This window comes from Loxodonta africana, chromosome 9, assembly GCF_030014295.1.
Source record: "Loxodonta africana isolate mLoxAfr1 chromosome 9, mLoxAfr1.hap2, whole genome shotgun sequence".
Taxonomy (NCBI): Eukaryota; Metazoa; Chordata; class Mammalia; order Proboscidea; family Elephantidae; genus Loxodonta; species Loxodonta africana.
In genome coordinates, this window is record NC_087350.1 from 54,243,892 (window position 1) to 54,270,829 (window position 26,938).

Sequence of the window (26,938 nt, forward strand, 5' to 3'; positions counted from 1 at the left end):
CAGGTGGCCTGGCAGCGGGCGGCGTTGAGGCGGACGTAACTACAGAGGGCTGTTGAGCAGTGGAGTCGGGACCTGCTCTTGGGGCATGAGCCGAGGGGACAACGCCGAGGCCACGAGGTGAGTCCGGCCGCGTCACATCGTAGCACCTCAGCGCTGACCCCGCGAGGGGATCGTAGAGGAGGCCTCCCTAGCAGGACAGGTTCTCAGGCCCCGCCCCGGATTGTCCCGCCGCTGGCCCGGAAATAACAATCTGAGTAATGACCCCTTGCATCTAGGAATTCGCGACCGGGAGTCGGGAAACCTGGGTCCCAGGCTTGGCCCTCCGTCAATTTTAGAAACAAGTACCTTTGCATCGCTTAGCTTCAGTTTCCTGGCGTCCAGGGTTGCTGCAGCTCGGATGGGAAAATGGATGTAAAGGCATTTTGTGAATTCTGTTACCCCAAGGGGTTGTCGCCATTGCAAACCCAAAGGATTTTGATAATCGCTTGCCCTCTCGATGATTTTGTTACACTTCACTGTACCTCAAAAATCCCTGTGCTTAGCTGTCACAGTTTTGTCTTATTTAAACCTCATAACCCATGATATAGGGATAATTATACCCATTCTGGGTTGGGTTTTTATACCCATTCTAGGAAGGAAAAAGAAACTGAAGTTCCCAGTGAAGAAGTGGCTTGTGCCATTCATTCAGTAAATATTGAGCCCCAACCATGACCCAGGCAGTGTAGTAGATGCTTGGGATAGAACCATAATCAACATAGGCAAGGCCCTACCCTATAGGAGCTTACATTCTACTGAGGGAGACAGAAGATAAAACAGTAAACAAAAAGATAAAGACACATAGAATTAGCACTATATGGCGAGAAAAAGGTGGCCATGATAGAAAATAACAGGGGGTTCTACTTTATTCGGGAAAGGTTTTTCTAAGGAGAGGACTATTCCATAAAGATTTACAGCCTTTGGAAACCCTATGTCTTAGCAAACATCTGGCAAACCATGGGATAATAGAGGCAGTATTGGGAAGTAGAACCCAGAACTAGGTTCCAATACTGGTGCCAGCATTGTGACCCTGGGCAAGGACTTAATCTTTCTGGGCTTTCATTCATGTATTTATCACGTTTATTTAGCATCTTCTGGGTTCAGGCACTATGCTAGGCATTGAAGATATAACAGTGAACAGGACAACCATAGACCCAGTTCTTACAGTGCTTATAACTTGTTAAAGTCATGCAGTAACTAGGCACAAAAGCCAGGATTTGGTTCCAGATTTCTCTTGCCCGTGTCCTGTATTCATCTCACTAAAGCAGGGTACGTTCCTGTGGTATTAATAGCTATTTTTAAAAATGAGACAAAAGGTGGGGCCCTGGTGGCTCAGTGGTTAAGAGCTACGGCATGCTATGGGTGCTAATCAGAAGATCGGCAGTTCAAATCCACCCACCTTTCCTTGTAAACCCTATGGGGCAGTTCTACTTTGTCATACAGTGTCACTGTGAGTTGGAATCAACTCTAGGGCAACAGGTTTGGTTTTTTGTTTTTTGTTTTTATTAAAGTCTAAGCTCAAATGTCATCTCCTCCAGAGAGGCCTTCCCTCTCCACTCAATCTAAAGTAACACAATCCCCGACTCTGTGTTTGCAGCACTTATCACTAAATATATCTTGTTCGCTTATTTTTCTTCTGTTTTGTCCCACTCCTCCCAAATATAAGCAGCCTGAGGGCAGAGACCTTGCTTATTCACTGCTATTTTCCCAGTACCTAGACAATGCCTAGAAAACAAGTTCAATAGATTTTTTCATTATTATTATTGTACTTTAGATGAAGGCTTAAAAAATAAATTAGCTTCTCATTAAACACTTAGTACACATACTGTCTTATTACATTGGTTAACAACCCCACGACATGTCAACACTCCCTTATCGACCTTGGGTTCCCTATTACAAGCTTTGCTGCCCCCTTCTGCCTTCTAGTCCTTGCTCCTGGGTTGGGGTGCCCTTTTAGTCTCATTTTGTTTTATGGGACTGTCTAATCTTTGGATGAAGGGTGAACCCCAGGAGTGACTTCATTACTGAGCTAAAAAGGTGTCCAGGGACCATGCTCTCCAGGTGTCTCCAGTCTCTGTCAGGCCAGTAAGTCTGGTCTTTTTTTGTGAGTTAGAATTTTGTTCTACATTTTTCTCCAGCTCTGTCCAGGACCCTCTATTGTGATACCTGTCAGAGCAGTCAGTGGTGGTAGCCGGGCATCGTCTAGTTGTACTGGACTCAGTCTGGTGGAGGCTGTGGTGGTTGTGGTCCATTAATCCTTCTGACTAATCTTTCCCTTGTATCTTTAGTTTTCGTTATTCTTCCTTGCTCCCGAAGGGGTGAGATCAGCGGAGTATTATCTTAGATGGCTGCTCACAGGCTTTTAAGACCCCAGATGCTACTCACCAAAGTAGAATGTAGAGCATTTTCTTTATAAACTATATTATGCCACTTAAGCTAGATGTTCCCCAAGACCATGGTCCCCACAACCCTCGGCCCAGCAGTTCAGTTCCTCAGGGAGTTTGGATGTGTCCATGGAGCTTCCATGACCTTACCTTGTACAAGTTGTACTGGCTTCCCAGTATCATGTACTGTCTTACCCTTCACCAAAGTTACCACTTATTAATAGATATTTTTTGAATGGTTAATCTCTAAGAAAGTAGGAGGAAAGGAAGGCAGAGAAGACAAAATGTTTCTCCTCCCCTGTTTCCACTTCCGGGATTTTATGTTTATGTCTGTTTCACCTTCGTCTCAGGAGGGCAAGAGGTATGACTTACTCATTTCTGTATTTCCAGAACATACCCCAGGGTTTCTCAGTTAGCAGTTACTTGTCACACATTGCTGGACAGATCAAACATGTTTAAGCGGGAGAGGAAGAAAAATATCCTCATGTTCAGGGGGTAGATAAACGTGTTCAACAATGGGGCCTACTGTATACTGGACCTTATAGGGTGTGCTGAGATGATGGCCATGTATGAATAAGAGATGATGGCTGTGTTCAGTATATTCAACTGTCATTATTAAGACAGTCCTTGCAGTGCTGATTTCTGAGGCACTTGTGGGTATATAGGACACATGTTTTCTCTAGCAGGGAGTTGTGAAGTCTGGTACAGCTTGCCTTCTCCCGAATCGCTTTATCCTTTATTTCTCTACCACATTATACATTGACTAAAGCTTTATTTTAAATTCATCATCTCATTTTTGGTCCTCTCAGCAAACTTAAGTTATAAGTACGGCAAGTTTTACTATTTAGAGATGAGGAAACTGAAGCTTAGAGAAAAGTGACTTCCAATGGAAATGCCAAAATTTGGAACCAGGTCAGACACCAACTTTTTGCTGTTTCCACTACTGCCTTCATCATTACCATCATGCTCCCTTTTTGGCTGTGAGATAAGCTGGGCTTTGAATGGTTCATTTTGGTTTGAACCCCTGCTAGGAATTTGCCTTTCCACCCAGATATACTGAATCAGAATCTACAGTTTAACAAGATCCCCAGGTGATTCTTATAAATAATAAATTTTGAGAACCACTGCTCTGCTAACATAGTGATTAAATTGCTTTTCCCCCCAAAGTTTGCAGCTATTTTATTTACAAGTATACATTTAACAATCTAACACAATGAAATAAACACTGAGATATCAAGCTTAGAGTAGTGTAACAATAGGTATTTTAATGATTACATTATTTAAACAACAAACTACACTGAAAAATTAATGCCTGTAAAATTCTTGGTTATAATATTAAGAAATACAGTATATAAATTGAAAATATGATCCCTTAAAATTTGAAAATGGAAGTGAACTCATTTGGACAGAGTTAGAGTTTAACGTAATCTGAAAGTGGGGAGAAGCTCTGATCCAAATGATATCTTTCAGGTTAATAGGAAAAAAAAAAAGGAAGCATAGTATATCTTAAAGGAAAACGGGAATTTTGCTTCTTCAGGTAGAATATATTCCCAGTGTCCTCAGGTTTTGCAGTAGAATTACATCACCGAGCATGAAGACTTCCCTTAAGAAGCTGACCTGTCAATTTTTCTGCCTCTAAAATTATCCTTCTAAAAACATCAACGGCAGTCTTATTTTCTTTAGCAGATGGTTCCAAAAAGCAGCATTCAAAGATTCTGCTAAAGCTTTCCCTTCTTCATAACTGATAACCTTGTAAGTCTTTCTTATTTCCCACCAACATAATAGATATTTGAACCAGGGCTTTGAACTGGAGATAAGATATTTCAGGAACTAAAAAAAAAAGAAAACAAAAACCAAGCACGTTGCCGTTGAGTCGATTCCGACTCATAGTGAACCTATAGGACAGAGTAGAGCTGCCTCATAGAGTTTCCAAGGAGCGCCTGGTAGATTTGAACTGCCGACCTTTTGGTTAGCAGATGTAGCTCTTAACCACTACGCCACCAGGTTTCCTCAGGAACTAAGGCTAGTAATAATTTAAGCTAACATTACTTGAATACTTTCTAGTGCCATGCTCTATTCTAAATGCTTTAGTTGTGCTAACTCAGTGAATCCTTATAACAACTGTGTGAAGTATTATCTTCATTTTACAAATGAAACTGAGGCACAGAGTGGTTAAGTAATTTGGCCAGGGTTACACAGCTAATAAATGGTAGAACTTGAATAACTAAGGAGAAGGTTTTTCTTCTGAGTCTCTCTCAAAATGTTAAACATGGTAATAGCTAATACTTACTACTGTTGTTAGATAATAGCGTTTAGTGATATTTCATGCGCTGTCTTTAATCCACACAACAGCCCTAATAAGTAAGAACTATTATTATTTCCATTTATAGAAATAAACTGAGACCTAGAAAGTTCAGGTAATTTACCAAGTCACGCAACCTGCTCTCAAACCCAGTTATGTCTGACTCCAAAATCTATGCACTTAAAATTTCTTATACTGCATCTTCCCCTTGATATATTGCCTCTTACATGAAGAAGAGAGATATACTGCTATGCTTCCCCCTCCCGCCTCCTTTCGTGCCTTTAAGATTCTCTTCCTCGTGGTTTCCAAGGCTTGTTTTAGGTGCCAGTTGTTGAACTGGAGTATCATGTAGTAATAGAGACTTTGGCCCCCTGCCCAGTCAGCCTCTGGCTTGAGGGGAGGAAAACTTTAGTTTTCTGTACACAGAACCACACCCCCTTTCACCTCAAATGGCAGTTTCTGTGCACTAGCTGCCAGAGGAGCTGTCCCAAGGGAACTGATGTTGGGGCCCTGGTCATGGTGTAACTGAGGACTTTGAAGCATTGCCCAGAAGACATGCCCTCCTTGAATAAATGTTTGTTGAATTGAATTTGAAGTCTCATGTTCACACAGTGTTGCTCCTCTCCTGCCTGAATGTTCACATGTCCTTTAGTATTTCATAGAGATTGATGGAAGCAGAAACCAAAACTCTTCCCCTGGAGAATGCATCCATCCTTTCAGAGGGCTCCCTACAGGAAGGGCACCGGTTATGGATTGGCAACCTGGACCCCAAAATCACGGAGTAAGTCTAAGTCACCTTTCTTCATTACCTGCAAAATTGGAGTGTTTGCAGTGATTCTGTGCAGAAGAATTTTCAAAAGGTGTAGGATATATTTTGGCACTTTTACTTGTGTTTTAATTTATCTTTGAAGGGGGTATGATGTTGTTACTAGCTTGTTAGCTTGTCACTTTTCTTACATTTAGACTCTTCTGTAAGAACACAGACCCGAGTATCCTTTCAACCATGTACATACATCTTTTTCCTACTTGCCAAAGATGTTCTCTCATTTCCAACTATTTAAATCTTCGTGCCCAGTGGTTATAGGGAATTATTTTCTAGAATCAGCCCTGGACATACTTTTGTTCCCAAAATGAAAGAATAAGCAGAAGCCTTGGTACCTTTGCAAATAGGCAGAGAGGTACCACTTGACTGTAATTCATGTACACTATTAAGTATGGAGCCATAGAAGGTCATAGCTGGAAAGGTCTTAGACATCATCCCAGTCCCTTTAGTTTTCATTTATTAAGTGATAGGAGTGCCTATTGTATGCCAGGTGTCATGCTAAGGCGTTTTCATACTTTTTAAGTCTGAGGAACTCTTCGTTAAATAATCAGAAGCTATATATAAAATTAAAGCTCAGAGCTACTCTGATTAAAGAGAGGTGCCTAAAGTCTTTTGTTGGAAACTCTATGGGGCAGTTCTGCCCTGTCTTGTAGGGTCAGTATGAGTCAGAATTGATTTGACGGCGCTGGGTTTGGAAACCCTTTTGTCAGCTCTCACCCTGGCCAAATTACTTAACCACTCTATGCCTCAGTGTCCTCATTTGTAAAATGAAGATAATACTCCATAGGGCATCCCTGATGAGGGTCTGTGGAACTTCTTGCGCTCCGTGGAGCGCGCTTGAAAACCACTGATATGATCAGCTCCCTTATCCTACCGTTGAGGAAACTGAGGCCTGAGAGAAGGAAGTGCCTTGCCCAAGGTCGTAAAACTAATTGAATTGTCCTGACTCCCTACTCTTTCCATCACAGCCATTATAGTGGAAAGGAATTTCCTAGCAGAGAGAATTGAGAGGTTTTCCTCCCCGTAATTGTCTGGTAGGGGCAGGGTGGTAAAGGGTGAATGGGTTGACCTGCATAGGATCACTGCCTAATGCAAGCATGGAGTATATCATCAGCCCCAGAAATTACTCCTTTCCAGTACAGTAAAGGTAAGGGGAGAAGAGGCAAACAAACCTGCTTGACTGAGCCTGGGATGAGAGGCAGGGGATGTAAAGATTGGGTCTGGGAGAGAGGAAAAGGGATGCAAGCTTATGGATCAGGATCATGACAGCAAGTTTAGTTCCTTGAACCTGCCTCAAGTGCAAATCAGCTATATGTTTGGGTCCCTCTAGAAATTGTGATGGTGTTTACTGTGTGTTGCACCCATATCATGTTACCTTGGATAGGGATCCACAGAACCCTGGAATATAGATAGTATATTTATTCCTGTTCTCTTTTATAGTTCATAGTTTTCAGGCTGAATGTTTGTACTGTGCAACCTCTCAATTAGTGTCTGTTGATCAGAGAAGCAGTTTCCATCATCCAAACTCAAGTTATGAGGGGATCCCCCCAGGTAGTAGTTTCCATTCCCACCTCTGCTTGTCTGAATGGAAATCTAAAGTGTGGAAACAATGTTCGTTGTGTTGCCTGCACTTCTCTGTAATGATACTCTTGTTTTAATTGTGTCCTGCTGCTTGATGGGAAGGGACACATGGGCATTTGCCACCTCAGTTTATGTCATAAGTTGGAGTATATGCGTGTTATGTTCAGTTAAAGCAGTAATAGGAACATTGAATCAAAACTTTCCCACTGGGTAAAGTTTTTACATCAAGCCAAAAGTGGACATCAGATACTACACTTCAGATCAAGGCCTTGCTTGCCGGAAGGGCTTGTCCCCTTCTTATGGTTTCCCCACCTTTGTACCACCAGAGATCAGCTTTACTGTCTTATTTTCTATGAATTCCTTATCCTAAAACATTTCAAACAAACTGATTTATTAAGTAGTAATAAATTTCTTCTTAAAGCATAACTACCAATCATAGTAACTTATGGTTGCCCTGAAATATGTAGTATTCATTTAATTCACCTAATTACAGCAAAAAAAAAACTAACATTTTAGTAAGCCTAGGTAGGCCTTATCTTGTGCAAATATGGTTTCCTTCCAAGTTTTTGAAATACATAAATAATAGATCCTTATTCTAGGCTTATAATTACCCAGAATGGGTAATTATGGGCCTAGAATAATTACTGAAATATAATCAGTCCCAAACATTGAAGGATTATATGATATAACTCATGTGAAAAAATGGTACCTAGCTTATAGTTCAGCCTTCAGAAGTATTGGTGGAATCCAAATCTCTAAATTAATAACTCTTAATTGAAGTGTGCAGGGCACCTTGCAGTTTTCATAATTAAACTTAGCCCCCCACCCATAAATTGCTACTAGTTCCTGCTGTTTCTCCCTTCTACAGACCCTTCTTATTTCTCTTTCCTTTACGTACGCTTGCTACTTACCACCTCTCTTGCTGATATCTTTTATAAGCTGATTTGAATGCCCCTCCAATATAAATAGGTTCCTATGTGGCACAGTTTGTGCTCAACTACTAACCTAAAAGTTGATGGTTTAAACCCATCCAGCAGTGCTGTGGAAGAAAGGCCGGGCAGTCTGCTTCCATAAAGATCGTGGCCAAGAAAACCCTATGGAGCAGTTCTCCTGTAACACAAATGTTCTCTCACTTCTTGTTAGAAGGCGAATTATATATTTACTGTCGTGAATGGTTACAGAGGTATATAAAACAACTGCAATTTAAAGAAAAAAAAACTTTTCAACTCAATTTTGAAGTTTATTTTGTAATTAATTTCTACTCATCTTATGTGTACATGTCTGTTACTCATTAATCAAGTCCTGCTCAAGTTATACTAAGTTGTCCATCAGTCTTCTCTCAACAGAATATGCCTTCCTAACTGACTAACACTCTAATATTCTGCTTTTCTATTTGTCTTCTCTTTGTGGTTTTAGTGCTGACCATTTTAGGGCCATGCTAGATGCCAGGAATAATTGTATGATTAAATAGATCTTAGAGATTTGGATTTGAGGGAGTGAGGATGCACTCTGAGTTATGGAGGTAGCAGATTCCAAACCTGTGTTCTTTCTGTTATATTCTTACTCTGAACTGTATTTTGGACCTCATATTTCTTACCTATAAAAGGAGAATATTCAGCTAAATGATCTGAGTATTTCTTCTAGCACTAACATTGTATGAGTTGGTCTTATTTAAACTCATAATGACCTTATGAGGTAAGTGGAACAGATATTATTTTCCCTATATTATAGGAAAAAAAGTCTAAGTGACTTGGCTCAGTTTTCTGACATAGTTAATGATAGAACTAATTTCCCACCACCTAATTTTAAATGCTTTGCATAAACATTCTAATAGTCCAAATAATTGAACAGTCATAACCTGAAGTCTCCTAAGTTTAAAAACATAAAGGCTCCTTGAAGTTGTTGTGGGACCCAGTCCAACTCCAAGGGTTAACAATAACTTAAATATCATTACTAGTGCCTTCAACAGGGAAACCAAAAAAGTTAATGTTAATGTCCTTCGACATTATCTGTTTTCCACACTGTGGTTCCCTTTAAAAAGGTTACTACTGACATTCTTTTTCAAATGCTTAATGTGCTATGTAGAAGGCCAAAATAAGAGCCACTGCAATTAGGCATGGTTTGTGGATATACAGAGTTGGTTTTATGGTGACAGTTAATGTTTTATGTTTTTCTTAAAATATGGGGTAGTAGTATTATGATGCATTTGGGAAGTTGTATTGTTTAATCTTTATGAGTGTGAGCCATGGAGTCAGGCCAAAAGGATTTTTGTCTACTTTTTCTTATAGAATGTTTCCAACATGTTCAGAAGTAGAGTGAATAATAAAATGAATCACCATGAACCTGTCACCTAGCCTTAAACCATTACTAACTCCTAGCCAGTCTTATTTTTATACCCCAACTTGAAGTGAGTCCCTGACATCAAATCATTTCATCTGATAATATTTTAGTATATATCTCTAATGTAATGGATTCAAATCCTTGCTCAACCATTTACTCTGTGATCTTGGGCATATTACTTAACCTCTCTGAGCCTTCTCATCTATAGATGAGGATACAAAAGTACCTATCTCATAGAATTGTTGTGAGGATCAAATTAGAAAGTCAGTATAAAACAAAACAGTGCCTGTTACATAGTGAATACTCATTAAAAGTTTGTTCTACATTCATTTGTTCTACATTCTACTTTGGTGAGTAGCATCTAGGGTCTTAAAAGCCTGTGGGCAGCCATCTAAGATACTTCACTGGTCTCACCCCTTCAGGAGCAAGGAAGAATAAAGGAAACTAAAGATACAAGGGAAAGATTAGTCAAAAGGACTAATGGACCACAACTACCACAGCCTCCACCAGACTGAGTCCAGTGCAACTAGATGGTGCCCGGCTACCACCACTGACTGCTCTGAAAGGATCACAGTAGAGGGTCCCAGACAGAGCTGGAGAAAAATGTAGAACAAAATTCTAACTCACAAAAAAAGACCAGACTTAATTGACCTGACAGAGAATGGAGAAACCCCGAGAGGATGGTCCCCGGACACCCTTTTAGCTCAGTGATGAAGTCACTCCTGGGGTTCACCCTTCATCCAAAGATTAGACAGGCCCATAAAACAAAACGAAACTAAAGGGGGTCACCAGCCCAGGGGCAAGGACCAGAATGCAGGAGGAGACGGGAAAACTGGTAATAGGAAACCCAAGGTCGAGAACAGGGTTGTTAACCAATGTCATAAAACAGTATGTGTACTAATTGCTTAATGAGAAGCTCTTTTATTCTGTAAACCTTCACCTAAAGTACAATTTTTAAAAAAGCTATTTTTTTATTGTTATTTCGACAGCCTGTTATCATTCTATCACTAAGTATTAGATGAACACCTGCTATGTACTTAATATTGTGCTACCCCTTTTGGTAACCAAGAAGAGATCATCATTCCTAACTGACCCCATCTCAGCCCTTTCTGGGTCTGGAAGTTCTCCCTGGTTATACTTAGGTTAAGGACATTGATCTGTCTCCACTAGGCTCTTCTTTCAAAAGTTCACCAAAATATAAGACATGATCCCATCCTTCATGGCATTTGTAAATCTGTAGACTAATTTCTTTGTTAATGATGCCAAAATCCTTTTAAGAACAATAGGAAAAAAAGGAAGGGATAAGTCATTATGGGGTCAGAATGGGTGAAACGCTTATAGTAAGCAGAAGAAATAACATTTCATTCCTGTTAACTCACAGTATGAGCTGAACAAAGCTTTTTGCTTCTCTTGGCTTTAGTTACTTCATCTATAAGACAAGAATATGGATTAAATGATTACCAAGATTTTTTCTAAGACTGACATTCTTTGCTTGTAGATTTGTGGGGGCAAATCAGACTTGGATGGGACAACACAGAGAAGTATGAGAGAGCACAAAGCCAGTAGGAATTCTAATTCTAATAGGAGCATTCTAAGTGGAGGGAGAATAATAAATAACGGCACTAAGAAAGATGTTTTAAGTGAGCAGAATTTTAGGAAGACCTTTTTGACTGAAGAAGGGGTTGAATGTTAAATGGTAATGAAAATAGTAGTTGGATACATAGAATACTATCAGATTAAGACAAGGTTGATCTTTAAAAATTATTCAGACAAGTTCAGATTTCATGTAGAAGAGATTAATTATGGGTATACAACAGAAGACTGACATACAAATGATATTTTAGTAGGGAAATTAGCCAGAAGAGACTGCCATAAACCAGACCTGTTATCAGCATAACCTAGATAGAGACAGTGAACTTGAAGACCAATGAAGGAGTCTGAGAGATGAAGAAATAAGACATAGGCATTAAAGAAGAGTGCAGAGTTGAAGGTGATCCCAATATTTCTTGCCTGAGAAACTTAGAAGAATCATGCCTCCACTGACCGGTGGGATATCTGGAAAGGACCACCAGTTTGTGGTGCGGAGGAAGTCAGTTTAAACAGTCAAGAGCGGTCCAGGTGAAATTATCCTTCTAATGAAGATTTGCAGAGATAAAATGAGAATGCAAGTGAGAATAAACGTGTGAGTTATGTGAGAACAATGTGTTTATTTCTGAAGAAACCCGTTTCTCTCAGCCTTTAATTTCTTTCATTGTCCGTGCTGCTTTTATGCATTGGTATGCGTGAAACAACCTTTGCTGTTACTTAAACACCCTTTGCTTACTTAAATTTCAAAGACAGTAAGACCATTTAATAAAATATATAATACCCCTTAGCATAGACCATAAAGACCCACCTTATAGTTTCTCCAAGATTATAAGGAAAATTTTTCCTGAAACAAATTGTACACTAAAAGTAGTCTTAAATGTCATTTTATTAGTTTCCCGTTGTCTACATCATCAAACTAAAATTTCCTAAGCACAAAACACCCTCCACAGCCTGTCCCCTGCCTCATCTCTTACTGCCTTCCCCTCACTCTCTTCAGTGTATCAGACTCTTCACCTTCATGTCTTTGCACATGATGTTCACTCACTGACATACTATGCTCAGATATCATTTCTTTCGCAAAGCCTTCCTCGACCACTACCTTCCTGCACAATTAGGCCTCCTTCATCTGTGCACTCATGTACATACCTCTGTGTGTAAGTATCACATGATTTTATAATTGATTACATTTCTCTCTCTTCTAGTGAGGATGTGAGCTCCTTGAAGGCAGGGACCTGGTAGTTTTATTCATCTGGATAGTCCAAGTGCCAATCGTGTAGTTCTTGACAGATAGGAGGCATCTATTTTAACGTTCCTGTGAATTAAGTATTTCTGAGCCATTAGGAAGGGTACTTTAAACACCCATCACAAAAAGTACTGATGAAGTTACAGAAATATGCATGGGCATGGTGTTACTAATTCTCGACCTCCCGGAGACAGTGAGGCTGACATTTCATTAAGTGATGCAAACCTCTGATGAGTAGTGAGCTCTTCCATACTTCAGCAGCAGATAAAAGTGCTTGCAGATGTGGAAGCAAGAGTCTTCAGTCTTGTTTCACTATCAGAGTTTGCAGTCCCCATCTCCAGGAAGCAAAATAGTAAACATTTCATTCCTTTTGTTTCGGTGTTCCGATAATTTCGAGAAATTATCAAACAAGAAAAGAAATCCTGGAGAAGTTGAAAGACACAGACCTAAGCAGATGTTCCTGGAATCTTAAGGTCACACATCTCTAGCAGAATGTGTTTGTTAGCTTTTCAAAGAATAATCTGCTGGCATATTTTTTTCTGAGCGAATTAAAATTCATTTCCTAGGAAATGCCAATCGCCTTACCTTCCTGCTATTAAGCAGAATAGAGCTAATGAAAAGATGACCAGCCCACAGCAGCCACTTTTTTTTTTTTTTAAGTGGCTTTAACCCACCATTCTGTGGCAACTGGCACTGTGTTAAGGTTTGAATGGGTGCTATAAGTGGAATATGCAGCTGTGAATTAAAGACCTGAGGGAGAGACTCTTCTAGCCCATCTTTCTCTGCATTTGAGAGAGACATCCTTGCTGTCGGCCTAGTTAAGCGATCCAGTAAAGCTAGAAATTTCACTTGAGGTGTCTCCCTTTCCCCTGAATATCAGCTCCCACATTCTCACTAGCAGTTGAGGTCTCCTGATGGGAGTTGAGAATTTGGAAAGTAGGGGGTCACTGTTGTTTTCCCTTTTAAAACAGGTCCAAGGGCCAGATTAATATCCACAGTATGCCTTGGGATCCTGCATCCTGCCCCAGCACTAGATCTGCATCATGTCTTCCTTGCACCACTGTGTCTCAGGCACCTGGTCCAGGGTAATGGCTTGCTTGTTGATGTGCATTAGTATCAAATTTAGTATAACTTACGATCCATTTCATATCTTTCTACCTCCCAAAGGAGATTCTCACTCAAAAATCAAATCCTGATGAGTTTCTTCTCTTAGAAAACAATGTAAATATAAATGCGGCTCTAACGACAACTTTACTGACTCCCTGTGGGGTAGAGTTCCCAGTAATAACAGATTTAGCATGTGGGCAGATACCTTTTTAGTATCACAGGGACAGCATTGTTTAGAGAAAGCCTTGACTCCATTTGAATAGCGCAGAGGATGCCAGGAGGAAGGCCAAAGGAAAAGGAAACGGGAGAACTGTTGGTTTGTCTCACCCTTACATCAGATGACAGGAAGTCGGAATTGAGATTGGCCACAGCAACCTGTTAAGGCCACATCTGTTTGAATAACTTAAAAGCTCTATAGAAACCAAATAAGTTTGAGAGTAGGGAGTCCTAGAAGAGGATGCGGGGCAGAGTGACAAGCAAGAGCTTGGGGTGAACATCCAACCTGGAATAAATTTCTTCCTTGGCCATCTGTATTCTTTACTTGACCATATCCCAGCATATAACTGTGTCATAGCAACTGAGATTGGTTAATTATCCACGAACTGGCCAGGTTCCCTTCCCCTGTGTGAGACCAGCCTTGCTCATGTTATGGTTCCACGTTGTCGTAATGTCCATTCAGATCAGGGATCGAAACTCTCAAGGAGCTACGGAAGTGCCGCTAGCTGTGGTTTGGTCTTTGGCAGAGTTTCTCACAAGCGCAATTCGGGTCTAATGATTAACTATAAAATCTAAGAGGGAAGTCTACCAATATTGTTTTGTTTTGTTTGTTTGTATGGATATATGTGTTTGTTACTTTGTTTATTTTTGAGGTAGCGTGGCCTTTGGCTTTTGGCTTATGGGTGTGTGTTTTCTGATGAAGTTACAGCTATTTATTCATAAATACTATTGCATTGCCAAGAAATTAAAAATAAATAAATCGACACTATTTTTGAGCTTTTCTCCAAAAGAAAAACAAATGGTGCTTGTGGGCCAGACAACTGTTTGTTAGGTTTGGTTTTTTGTTTGGTATTTTTGTGTTGGATGGATGCACAGCCATGACAATTCTAGTTCCTATTCCAAATAGAGGCAAACAACTCTGTCTGCCAAATAAACTAACACAACAGTTTGGAGGAAGGCGGGGGAGGGGGCAATGTGAGATTTTATCCCTGGGGTAAATTACTCCTTGCTTTTATCTCGCCACTTCAGGCCAAGTAACCAAAAAAATTCCCATAGCGTACTCACAGCTCTTCTTTCTCCACAGATACCACCTCCTCAAGCTACTCCAGAAATTTGGCAAAGTAAAGCAGTTTGACTTCCTCTTCCACAAGTCAGGTGCTTTGGAGGGACAACCTCGGGGTTACTGTTTTGTTAACTTTGAAACTAAGCAGGTAACTGAGCTTCCTCACCCTTTTTCTAGTACTTAATTTTCTTTTTATCTAGCTATATCATAATTATTTGTGCATCTCTCTCAACTACTAAAATATCAGTTGCTTATGGGCCAAAGCCATGTCCGATTTCCATATGCCTAGCACTGAGTGCTAAAGTAGATCCTTAGCAAACACACATTGTTAAACATTGAGACCTGGGCTCGAGGTCTGAGGCACTGACCTACTTTTCTGACCGAGTGCTTTGGGATGCCTACATTAAGTACATGAACATCCTCCTCCCTGTTCTGTTGTATTTGTTCCTTTAGTGGCTGGCCAACAAAAACCTCCTTTTCTTTCCATAGTTTTGCCCTGTGGTGCAAAAGCTCTGTCTGTGGTGAGCCACCCACAAACTCTATTTTGTTTTGATTTCTTAAAAATGTACCCTTCTCAGTGTCTCAGAGCAAATGCATACAAATTTGAATATATGTAGACAAAGAGAATATGCAGCTTCAACCATGATGGTATATGTGTATCTTCTTATATTAAAGTTTTAGCCTTTGATATGGACATGCATTGATAAAGAAATTGAATTTGAATGTGATATACAGATACTGCCTAGTACTCTTAACTTTATTAGTCATTTGTAAAAACATTGTCTAGTTGTTGTTTTTATTGTTTTCATTATTATTAATTGTATTTGAATTTTTTTATTATAAAAGTAATACTGTTTATTATAGATGAATGTACATGCCCAAAGAAAAGAAAATTTAAAAGTCACTTATCAACCCAATACCCAGAAATAATGGCTGTTAATAGTTATATGTCTTTACAGTCTCTCTTCAGATTCATGTACACACATCACACATAAGAACACATGGAGTTTATACCATAAATAAGAGCATACTGTCATGTTTTATCAAGGAGCCCTGTTGGTGCAGTGGTTAGGTGCTTGACTGCTAACCAAAAGGTCAGTGATTCAAGCCCACCAGCCACTCCTCAGGAGAAAGATGTGGCAGTCTCCTTCCATAAAGATTACAGCCTTGGAAACCCTATGAGATAGTTGTACTCTGTCCTATAGAGTTGCTATGAGTCAGAATCAACTCAACAGCAAAGGGTATCATGTTTTATCATTCATCATATATTAAATTTTTACATCTTTTAATATGTATCAAGATAACATTATTATGATATTCTGATTTTATTGGTATATATATATAAATTCGTTTTTGTGTATCCTTACTATTTGGGCATTATATTATACATATTTTAGAACTCAGTTTAAAAAAAACTAAAAACAACATTTTTGATCACCGCACAATATTTAGTTGTATGAGTATACAATAAGTTATTTAACTAATCCCCGATTGTTAGCTATTTAGGTTGTATCCAGTGATTCAGTAGTGTAAACAGCACAGTAGTGAGTATCTTTAGAGCTGTAACTGTGTGCATATTTACTACATTTATGGCGATGAAATGGTGTGGTCAAAGGCCACGCATATTTTTGTTAACACAATTACCAATTGCCTTCCAGAAATGATGTGTGTTCTGAGACTGTTTGAGAGTGTCATTTCCCCTTACCAATGCTGGTTATTTTTTATTCTTTCTAATTTTTGCAAGGATTGTAGGCAGTAAGTGATGCATTATTATTCTAGTTGTTCAAGGTGTCTTACGGAGACTAAAAGAATGCTCTATATGGTTAGCATTTTTAAAGACTTTACTCTTCCCTAATAATAGAATGTGGGGAGGATTCTTGAGGACAACTAAAATCAGTGGTCACCTTGGGGATAGATGTTGGCTTAAAAACACTGGACTATAAATCACAAAGGCGAGCTTCTATTTCTGTTTTTTTTATTTATTAAATTCAAGCAAGTCTCTTAGCTTCTTTTGGCCTCAGTTTTTATCTGAAAATGAACTTTGAAAACAACATTTATAACCTGATGGTATCTGATTACTGCTGATGCTACAGAATTAATAGAGAGCGCCATGGAAGTTCTGATTCACCAAATGAAACTTGAAAGAATAAAATATCTCTTATATATCTTTCTAACTGTGTGTTATTGTGAGGCAAGCATGCCAATGACCATCTGATGCCTGACACGTAATGGGTACTCGATAAATATTTGTCAGACGTCATGCTGGCAAGCTCTGAAGGAACAGGAGACTCACCAACAGACCCAGACACAGGACCGCCTGCTGGTATTACACTCTGGCCTCAGATAGACTCTTCCTGCCCTCTAGGACTTCTTTCCCCTTCTGTTCCTTGAGGACTTTTTCACCCCAGTTAACACGGGTTACACTTGGCTAAATGCTTTGTGGATACCAATAGGGCATAGAAGATTTGGCAGGATAGGAAAGTACAGCCAGGTTTCCTGGGAATGACTTAGAGTGACTATTATCAAGCTTCAGGAATTCCTTTCAGCCTTGTTGCTCCTATATCTGATGGGGAAAGGGTCAGAGAACTTTTGGTTCTAAAAACCAGGTGCTAGATTGACTCACACAGACACCTTGTTCATAGTCTCTTTGACTCACTCCTTTTTCCTGCCTAGTTTCCCTGACTCCCATATCCTTTTAAGCCATTACTGTTTCTCACTTTAGACCCAGGGTGTAAGCCCGAGTCCAGAATATATAGTTCCAGGGCCCCTGGGAGTACAGTTTCTTGACATAGTAGTCACTACCCTGACTAACAGAAATGTGTAGAAAGTTATCACCTAGTAAGAACAATAATATTAGTTAACATTTTTAAGTCCTTACCATATGCTCTTTATATGTATGTACTCTTTGAATCCTCACAGCAGCCGGTGAGTTCTTTTTTGAACCTTCACTACAGCCAACAAGTGATATGATATCATATTTTATAGGTGAAAAAGCTCTAATATTTGGAGAGATTAAGTGACCTGCCAAACATCACACTGCCAGCAAGAGACAGAGCCAGGATTTGAATTCTTGCCTCACTGACTTCAAAAAGCTCATACCCTTTTTGTTCTTCTGCTTTCTTTCTTTTTTTTTTTTTTTTTTGTAAACCCTTTGCCAGTTATTTTGCAAAAGCAGCTTGGTTAGAAACTCAACCATCCAAGGTCAGGAATCCCTGTGAGAGCACCTACAGCTAGTTAGGCATTTGAATGTTTGACTAACATTAGTCCCTTTCCTGGACAGGAAGCAGAGCAAGCCATCCAGTGTCTCAATGGCAAGCTGGCTCTATCTAAGAAGCTGGTGGTGCGGTGGGCTCACGCTCAAGTAAAGGTACGTTCAGGAGGCTAGAAAGACAACATCAAGCCTCATCCTAAAGGAGTTTTCTAAAAGGCAATTGTCCACTTACCCATTTCCATCCAAGCCTCTTCACATCTGGAACAGTCATACTTTGGTCTCCTACTTGTATTTACCATGTGTGTTGCCAGATTTTTCTTTTGAGAAACATCTCAGGAGGGATTAAGTTCCTTCGTTGTTTCTTTCCACATGCCCACAGATCCTGCTTTTGATTGATTTTTCCATGCGGCTGATGTGTATACTCAGACCTCTATCATTTTTTTAGTGGGAGTTTTTCTTTGTAGGAAAAAAATGTATTTATTTTTAAAATTAGTTGCTTTAGGCATTATTAGAGTCTTCCCAGCCTCTTAACTCTGTGGAGAGTTTGAATATGTTTATTCTAAATGCTTGAGAAATGGGTAGTTTGTATGAGTGTTTAAAGCACCGGCATCTTTTTAGTGTAGATATTTGGGGAGTTATTAGGGTGTGGGTTTGTAGGACTTCACATTGCCTTATTGTCTCCACGCCTTGAGAAGTGGCAAACACTCTTGCTCATCCTGTAGTTGGTCTCTGTGGAGAATGCACTGGAAAAGCTGAGAAATTTTTTTTAAAAAGGGAATTGCATTCTATTACAGCTGGCATGGATAGTGAATTATGTGGGGCAGAGCAATGCCAAGAGTTGATTCTTTTCTTTCTGCAGAGGGGTTTTGACAAACTTGCTGGTGAAAAGACTTGTGACAGTTAAAAGTCGAAGCTTTAGCTACTCTCTACCCAACAAACTTCCCCGTAAAGAGTCACAGAAATTAATCAGACTTTTGAGCTTAGTGTCCAACCTGAAAAACAAAGCTCAGACACTTTGGATCCTTATGAGTATATCAGGTAATCAGAGAGCCTTCTCAATTTGTAGGACACATTGCCTTAAAAGTAGAAACAACAAGGAGAATTTCCAAATACTTTTTTACTCAAAAGAAAATCAAGTCTCATTTGCCAAACTGGCTGTCATTTTCTCATTCTGCATCTTATTGAAAAGGCACGCAAGGGAAATTATCCTTCATTCCTGTCTTTCATTTAAGACTCTCTGGGCCGTTCAGTTTTCTTCTCCAAGTCTCTTTTTGACCAGTGGCTCCTGATTGCTCTTTTATATTTACTTTTTACAAAACATATATAATTACTCAACATCAAATTTAACTGTAGAATGTTTTCTAGATCAGTGGCTAGAAGCTGTTACTTTTCCATTCATGCCTGTTAAAAGTTGAATATTATGCCCAGTGCTTTGCAAAATCTAGCAGAATTTTAAGTGTTTGGAATAAAATAAAATGAGTATTATAAGAAGTGGTATGACAATTAAAATAAGAATGTAAGAGGGCAATCCTACTGTAATTTGCACCAAATTGAAATTCTTTCCCTACCAAATAAGGAAGACTAATGGCTAGATAAGCTTCTTCTCAACTTTTTTCCTAAACTTAAACACCTTTTATGCCAAAGCTGTGTGGAGTTTTACATTAATTCAAAATGTAAAACAGTTTTGAAATTGTCTAGAAATATGCTGACAATCCGTTGGTGGGGTTGGTGCTTCTGAACCTGCATGTGACGGTAGAGAGCTTGTTTCTGCCCATGTGACGTGATTTCCCTTTTTCTTACTTTCAGAGATACGATCATAACAAAAATGATAAGATCCTTCCAATCAGCCTTGAGCCATCCTCAAGCACTGAACCCACTCAGTCTAACCTAAGGTAAGATGGTGCACTGTGTATAGACAAACACAAATAATTACTCTAGAGCTTGATTCATTCCTTCATTCATATCCTAGTAAATCTTCAGACTCTTAATTTAAAATAGAATCTATTAACTTACGACATGTTGAGAGAATGTTCAGTTGATCCCCAGAATATATACATTTCTTCCCCTACCCCCCCCAAAGATGGTATACTCGTCTTTTATAGAACTCATTCACTCAAAGAATGTTGAGTGCACCTACCATATGCCAGGCATTGTACTTGACACTAAGAATACAAAGATAATATGCAGTCTTTACCCTAAAATCGAACATTTTAATAAGGCCTTGGGTCTCTTTGGTATTTGTCATTATATACCCATTCTTGCCCGACTCTGAGTTACCATTATACAAAATTTTAGTTTACAAAAGTTCAATCCTTTGTACCATTTCAGCAACTATAACAGTTTGGTTCCCATATGGACAAATTGTCATTTACTTCTTTGGAGTTAATTCAAAACAGAAAGAACTAAGGGTATGGTAGAGAAAGGAGAGGTTAAGTAGATGCTGGGCAGAAGTAGAGGTTTTTTTTTCATTGTAGCCTAGGAAGAAATCTTAACACTGTAAGTAACAATAGCTAGAATGTATTGAGCTTGCTATGAAACAGCACTGTGCTAAATACTTTACATACAGTAGGTCATTTAATTCTCATAAAAATTCTAGTGAAAGTATTCTTACAGTCATCTGAAACTGAAGTTTACAGAGGCAGAATATCTTACCCAAGATCACACAGGTAGCAAATAGCAGAGTCAGGATTCAAAACCAGGTCTGTTGGACTTCAAAATTCAGTCTTCTGCTTACTCCTCTGAAGAAACTCCAGGCTGTTCTAGAGTTCTAAAGCCTGTTCCAGGAAGGTGAAGGAACATCAATGGCACACAAGGATCAGAAACCAACACTCAGTAATAAAGTCAGGAAAGCGATGCCTATTTAGATGGAAAACCAAAAGACAAGAAAAGTGCCTTTCTTGTAAATTATCTGCACCAAAGCAAAACAGATTTATAAATATCTCATTAAACTGGAGGGAGGTCCCTAGATGGCACAACGGTTTGCACTCAATTACTAACCTAAAGGTTGGTGGTTTGAACTTACTCGACCATGCCATGGGAGAAAGGCCTGGTGATCTGCTTTCATAAGAATTAAAGCCAAGAAACCCTATGGAGCAGTTCTACTCTCTACCACATGGGGTTGCCATGAGTCAGAATTCACTACAACAAAGGATTTGGTTTTCTTTCCCTTTTTTTTTTTTTTTTTAATTGTGGGTGGGGGTAGGGCAATGGTGGTCCCAAAATGTTTTCAGGTGAGTCAGGAATGATAAAACTGGTAAATTGAAATTAATTTTATAGTTAATCTATGTTTCTTAACTTTGTGCTGCCTTTATTGTTTTGGAGCTCTGGTAGGGCAGTGGTTAAGAGCTCAGCTGCTAACCTAAAGGCCACTCCTTGGAAACCCTACGGGGCAGTTCTAATTGGTCCCACAGGGTCGCAGTGAGTCAGAATTGACTCAGTGGCAACAGGTTTGGTTTTTGGTTTATTGTTTTACCCTCCTAGAAATAAAAAGGAAGAAAAATTATAACATCTTCAATAAATTCACTGGGAACTTATATCCACTGTTCCTTTTTCCCGATAATATTTGAACTTCCTTGATCATAGTAGTCTCCACGAGTTTTTCATAAATGTAACTGTTGGAAAAGGATCACTGCATTTATGTTTGTTGGTCTTTGTGGTACATTTAACATGTCTTTAGTTTCTTATTATCAGTGTTTTCTACTTGTTTACCAAGTAACCTAGTGTTTTCCATTTATTTTTGAATATTTTTTAATAATGGAAGCCTCAGCTTACATCTTTCTGTTAACATCTATGCCTGACTAGCGAAGATTGTTTCCCTGTGACTTTTACAGAAGGAATGGCTGTCCCATTAATGGAAGAGGTGCTGGAATGCATCTCGGTAATACCTCGATGTTCCTTTTATTATAGTTTTCTAGTTTCTTGCCCATGTAAAATTATAGACATGTACAGCAAATACACCCCTTCCAAGAACCTCTAAAAGGCCATGTATACACTCCCTTCCATATATATATTCTCTCCCTGACTATAGACCATTGACAACCCTCAGGAATGGAAAATAAAGGGAGCCAGGGGCCAGAAAAGACCCACTGCCTGAGTGCTTTGGATTCTGGCCCAGGGATAGCAATGAGCCCAATCAGAAGGGAATTCCTCACACTTCTGCAGTGTTTCCTCATGCTTTCTCTCTAACAAAGGGCTGGTGAATAAACTGATTCTGGCTCTGCAACTTGTTAGCTGTGTGAACCTTGGGTAAATCAGTACCTCTCTGCATTTGTTTCTTTATCTATAAAATATGGATAAGAACCTCTACTTTGTATGGTTACTACAAGGATTACAAACAATAAAGTAAAATGCTGGGCATAGTGCCTGGCTTATTATACATATTCTGTAAATGATAGCCTTTTTAAAAATATTTGTCAGTAAAAAGAGACTTTATAGAATTTCTAGAATATTTTTATTTTCCATTACTATTCAGTGATTGAAAAGGTAGTACAGTGTATTGGATAACAGCATGGACTTTGGAGTCAGGCTGTATTCAGACATCAGCTTTACCAGTTACTAGCTGTGTAACATTGAGCAGTTTAACCTTTCTGTGCCTCAGTTTCTTCCACTGCAAAATAAGGAAAGTAACCTCCTTTATAATGTTGTCTTCAGTCCTACAAGAATTATTTTTGAGTTCCTACTACCTGACAAGCACCAAGGTGCTAAACAGTTTTTGTGTCTAAGGATTAAATGTAGCAATATGAGAAATATTCATAAGAGTGTCAGGGCTTATAGTTAAAACTTAACAGATGGTGCAGACTTGATCTGTTTTGTAAAATGAGAGCATTAGTTATTTTTTTCCGTGTTTTATATAAAATGTTTGAATGTTCATATTTAAATATTTTGTTGCTTCTCTAATATTGTATAAGAAACACAAGGAAGATGAAATACGCAAGCATTTTCTAAAAGTACCCAGGCCCACTCTGATATCCTCTCTATCCTTTTTTCAGCGTCACTGCAAAGATAAAAGCCATTGAAGCAAAACTGAAAATGATGGCAGAAAATCCTGATGCAGAATATCCAGCAGCACCCGTTTATTCCTACTTTAAGCCATCAGATAAAAAAAGGACTACTCCTTACTCTAGAACAGCTTGGAAATCTCGAAGATGATGGTTGTGAATTTCTGTAGCAGCAAAAGCAAATTGGTCTCCACACCTGAACTCCTCTGCCTTTGTACTTTGTAGGTGTGAATGGTGTATCCAACAGAGCACAATCACATGTTAGAGTTTGGTAACATGACATTTTTGGATTTTCTTATGGATGTTTCTTCCTTGAAGTATGTGTGGAATTGAGCATCATCCAGAATAAATAGGATTGTATCCAAAATTGTGATTTGAACACTGGGATGCTCTAGTTGGCTGGTTTGTTTGGCTTTGTAACTTCAGAAACATTATGAAGTATGCCAGAGAGAAAAGAAAACATAGAAAATGTTATTATTTAAATCAGGAAACGAAATTTACTAATGTCTTTCTTAAAAAAAGGAAAATAGGTCATTTTCCTGTACTCTAGTGTCTTTAGAACATAAAGGAAAAGAGACAGGGAGGGAAGTGAGAGACAGTTTTTAAATCATGTTCTGAACTGTTGTTCCAGGATTTACGATGGAAATCCCTCCAAAAAAGAGAAAGTTCTTGGCAAGAGGGAGTTGGTTCTTTGAGCAAATGTGGTAATCCGTTTTAGGAATCATGCTTATCGTTTCAAAATCCCAATTAGGAAAATATGGTGTATATCTTGAAATTGTTGGGTCAACAAAACTGTAAAATCAAATTTAGCATTTTATACCGCAACAGAAGTTCCATTTGGAAACCCAGCTTTTATTCTATAGTAATCTTTTTTTTTTTAATCTAAATAATCCTGCCTTCTATAATACCAAATGTTATTAATGTAGGACTTTTAAAATTGCACTTATTGCATGAGATTGTTTTTATAGCATGAGAATGTTATATTTGGAATTGTATCATGGTCAATCTAAATAGAAAACGCAAGATTTCTTTGAAAACGTAAAAGTTGCTATATTGATAGCTATCAAACATATTATTTCCTAATACATGTGCAGGGGTCTGAGGTTGTACTGTTTTGGGAGGGTGGGTGTTGGGGCACATGCAGGAGACACAGAGAGTCAATGGAGCCGGCACTACTCAAGCACCGAGATTTTAATGAACCTGGAGTTTATGTCCTTTTAAAGGCTTTAAAGATTGCATGACTTTGAAATGATCATTCATTCGTAGAACATAGATATTTTTTGCCACATTGAACATTCTAAATATGACAATATGGAGAGATAAATTAATCAACAGATTTTGAGACATTCTTCAGTCAGCACCGTTTTGGTCCTTTTGGTGCCAAGTTTGACAGACTGTTGCGTTGGACAGCACCATTGTCCTTTCCCAGGTAAATCACTGTTACTTCTACTGCCATTCTGGTGATTACAGACTGTTTACTACTACAGTTCCTAGCAAGAGGAAGCTTTCGTAATGGGAACTTAAGTCTTCCTATGAGCATAAATTAATTTAAGACACTTGAACAAAAATTTCAGTATATTGAAGTTTCAGAATTCATAGAACTGGCTCAGAGAAATTCTTATCACTTTTCCCAAGATACCTTTAAATATCAAACACTTTCTGCATTTACTAGCTCTATCTATAATGTAAGTAACTCTTCTTCCATTTGGGGAATAGTTCAGGGAGATGGGAGTACTATCTCCCATTTTTCTGGTGACTTCTTGGAGTATAGAATTCACCATTTTATCCTTAAGTCCTCAAGGGTTATGGTGGAGTAGGATTTACTTAATGCAAAATAGTCTTCTATTTTTAATAGGAATTTAGGAAAAAAAAAAAAACTTCGAATTACATAGAGTTGTTTCCTTTAGAAACCAGATCTATTTATTTGTATTTAAAGCAATGTTTATTATTTGTACCAATTCTTATTCCTGTGTGTGAATAAATGCAACACAGTGTCTGTGTGATTGTGTCTTCTCTCTTCCATTTACTGAAATAAAGACTACAGATCTCTGATAGACTTGTTCCCACTTAGGACTGGGGCTGGTGTGTCCTGGCAGGGTGCTGCTTCTAGATTCGATACTCTGCAGAGGTCTTTGCCTAGAGTCAGCCTCAGGGGTTAGTCGTAATTCTTTCCACCCATTATGCCTGCCTACTTTGTTAGATGAAGAGACGAGCTCTTCTCATTGCAAATGTAACTATTTAAGAAGTTATTAATGGAAGTCCCTGTGTTGATTCTCTCAAAGTAAAGGTTTCAAAAGAATAAATGTGTGTGTCATAAATAATTGCTAAAAAGCAGCCTGGTGAAACGTTTGTAAAATGCAAGTGTTGGTGGATTCATTGTTATGAGGTTATCTGTACTTTGAGTAAATTTTTCTTTGGTTTGCATAAAATTATGTCACTTATAATTCTGATGCATGCAAGGGTGGAAAATAACAGGCGAGAGGATGAACTATCTTCTTAATCTCAGCTCCTGTTTTATCAAATGCAAATTGTAACCCTAACCAGTTGATTTTTGTAATTGGTATCTAAGTATTGGGGAAGAGGATAACACAAGGAAAGATTTTTCAAAACATGTCAAAAATCAGCAGCAAAAGTTTTATGAAACCAAGTATTCTAGAGCCCTGTCTCTTATTAAGGCATGTACAATTAATGTCCAAATTGGCAAATATTTGTGATTTTTATATTACTGTGAAAGAACAATTAATTCTTGCCTTACATATTAAATGTTACACATTTCCTGGGTATAATCATTATGTTTCTAAAATGTGATTTGTTTCCATTATATTCATCCTTCATTGCTCTCTCTCTCCCCCATTCCTATCCAGTTCTTTCCCAAATCCTCTCAACTCCGCCCTCAAAATACATCGTGAATCCAACTGCTTCTCATTACTGCCAACACTACCATTTTGGTCAAGTTACCATCATCTCTTGCCAGACTATTGCAATACTTTCCTAATTACCTCCCTGTCCCCACTATTGACTCCTTATAGTCAATTTTTGACACAGTAGCTGAAGTGATCCTTCTAAAATCTAAGCATGTCATTCCCTTATCAATGGTTTTCCGTCATACCTAGAATAAAATCCAAAGACCTGTAAGCCCCCAAATGACCTAGCCCCTGACTATGACTGTGTAGCTTACAGTTTTCCCTTTCGCTCACTGCATTCCAGCCACACAGACCTCTTATTTTTCTTTGAATACAAGGCAGCTTCTACCACAAGACCTTTGCCTTGGCTGTTCCCTTTGCCTGGAGTGTTCTTTCCTTTCCCCAGATAGCCACAGAGCCCACTCATTTGCTTGATGTCTCTCGGCTCAAATGTCAGTGATCAAGGGGCCATCCCTGACCTCTCTAAAATTGCAACCCTGTCACCCCTAGTCCTTTACCCTTCTTTATTTTCTAAATAGCACCGCTACCCAACATTATGCATAGATTTATCTTCTGTCCTCATTTGAATGCATGTGAGCGGAATCTTATTCTGTGTTATATCCCCCAACATTTTAAACAATGCCCTATGTAACACACGCTCGGCATTTGTTAAATGAAAGATCGTGGTATTTGAGAGCTGAAGGACCTTGAGAGGTCATCCCATATGGCAGATGGGAGTAATAGAAAACCTGAGGGTCAAAGTAACTTGTCCAGAGTCACATAATGGGAGAACCTTAGTTAGGACCCAATCTATAAACTCCTAATCCATCGTACTTGAAGCCGTGTGTCAATGAGCTAGCCTGTGCCGCCTCTTTATACAGCCCACAAGCTGAGCGTGACTTATATTTTTTAGTTGCTGGAGAAAAACAAAATAGTATTTCATGCCACATGAAAACTATGAAATTCAAATTTCAGTATCCATAAATAACATTTTGTTGGAACATAGTCACATCCATGTGTTTACATACTGTGAATGGCTGCCACCCCACACACACCTGCAATGGTAGAGGTGAGCAGTTGCAACGAAGACCATATGACCGACAAAACCTTACCATGGCTCTTTACGGAAATAGTTTGCTGACCCC

At 38.9% G+C, this 26,938-nt stretch overlaps 1 protein-coding gene across 3 annotated transcripts; it reads left to right on the forward strand.

Annotated features, from left to right (window-relative positions):
- Positions 1–2: 2 nt before the first annotated feature.
- Positions 3–26,133, forward strand: RBM18 (RNA binding motif protein 18). Of its 3 annotated transcripts, none has more exons than XM_003407766.4 (6): positions 3–117; positions 5,385–5,503; positions 14,704–14,830; positions 17,963–18,049; positions 19,700–19,785; positions 22,882–26,131. In XM_003407766.4, exons 2-6 carry the CDS (start codon positions 5,391–5,393, stop codon positions 23,039–23,041), a joined length of 573 nt encoding a protein of 190 aa, XP_003407814.1. In that variant the 5' UTR covers positions 3–117; positions 5,385–5,390; the 3' UTR covers positions 23,042–26,131. The 3 variants fall into 3 exon arrangements, with proteins under 3 accessions (XP_003407814.1, XP_010585964.1, XP_064147562.1); XM_010587662.3 differs by having other exon boundaries at positions 4–117; positions 5,375–5,503; positions 22,882–26,129; XM_064291492.1 differs by lacking the exon at positions 17,963–18,049 and having other exon boundaries at positions 4–117; positions 5,375–5,503; positions 22,882–26,133.
- Positions 26,134–26,938: the final 805 nt, after the last annotated feature.

What these genes read in the sequence shown, in the direction of transcription:
- RBM18 (XM_003407766.4), top strand. Translation starts at nt 5,391, where the DNA reads ATGGAAGCAGAAACCAAAACTCTTCCCCTGGAGAATGCATCCATCCTT. An exon ending in TTAACTTTGAAACTAAGCAG is followed by an intron (nt 14,831 to 17,962) that starts GTAACTGAGCTT and finishes TTTCCTGGACAG; the next exon opens with GAAGCAGAGCAAGCCATCCA. An exon ending in GGGCTCACGCTCAAGTAAAG is followed by an intron (nt 18,050 to 19,699) that starts GTACGTTCAGGA and finishes TCTTACTTTCAG; the next exon opens with AGATACGATCATAACAAAAA.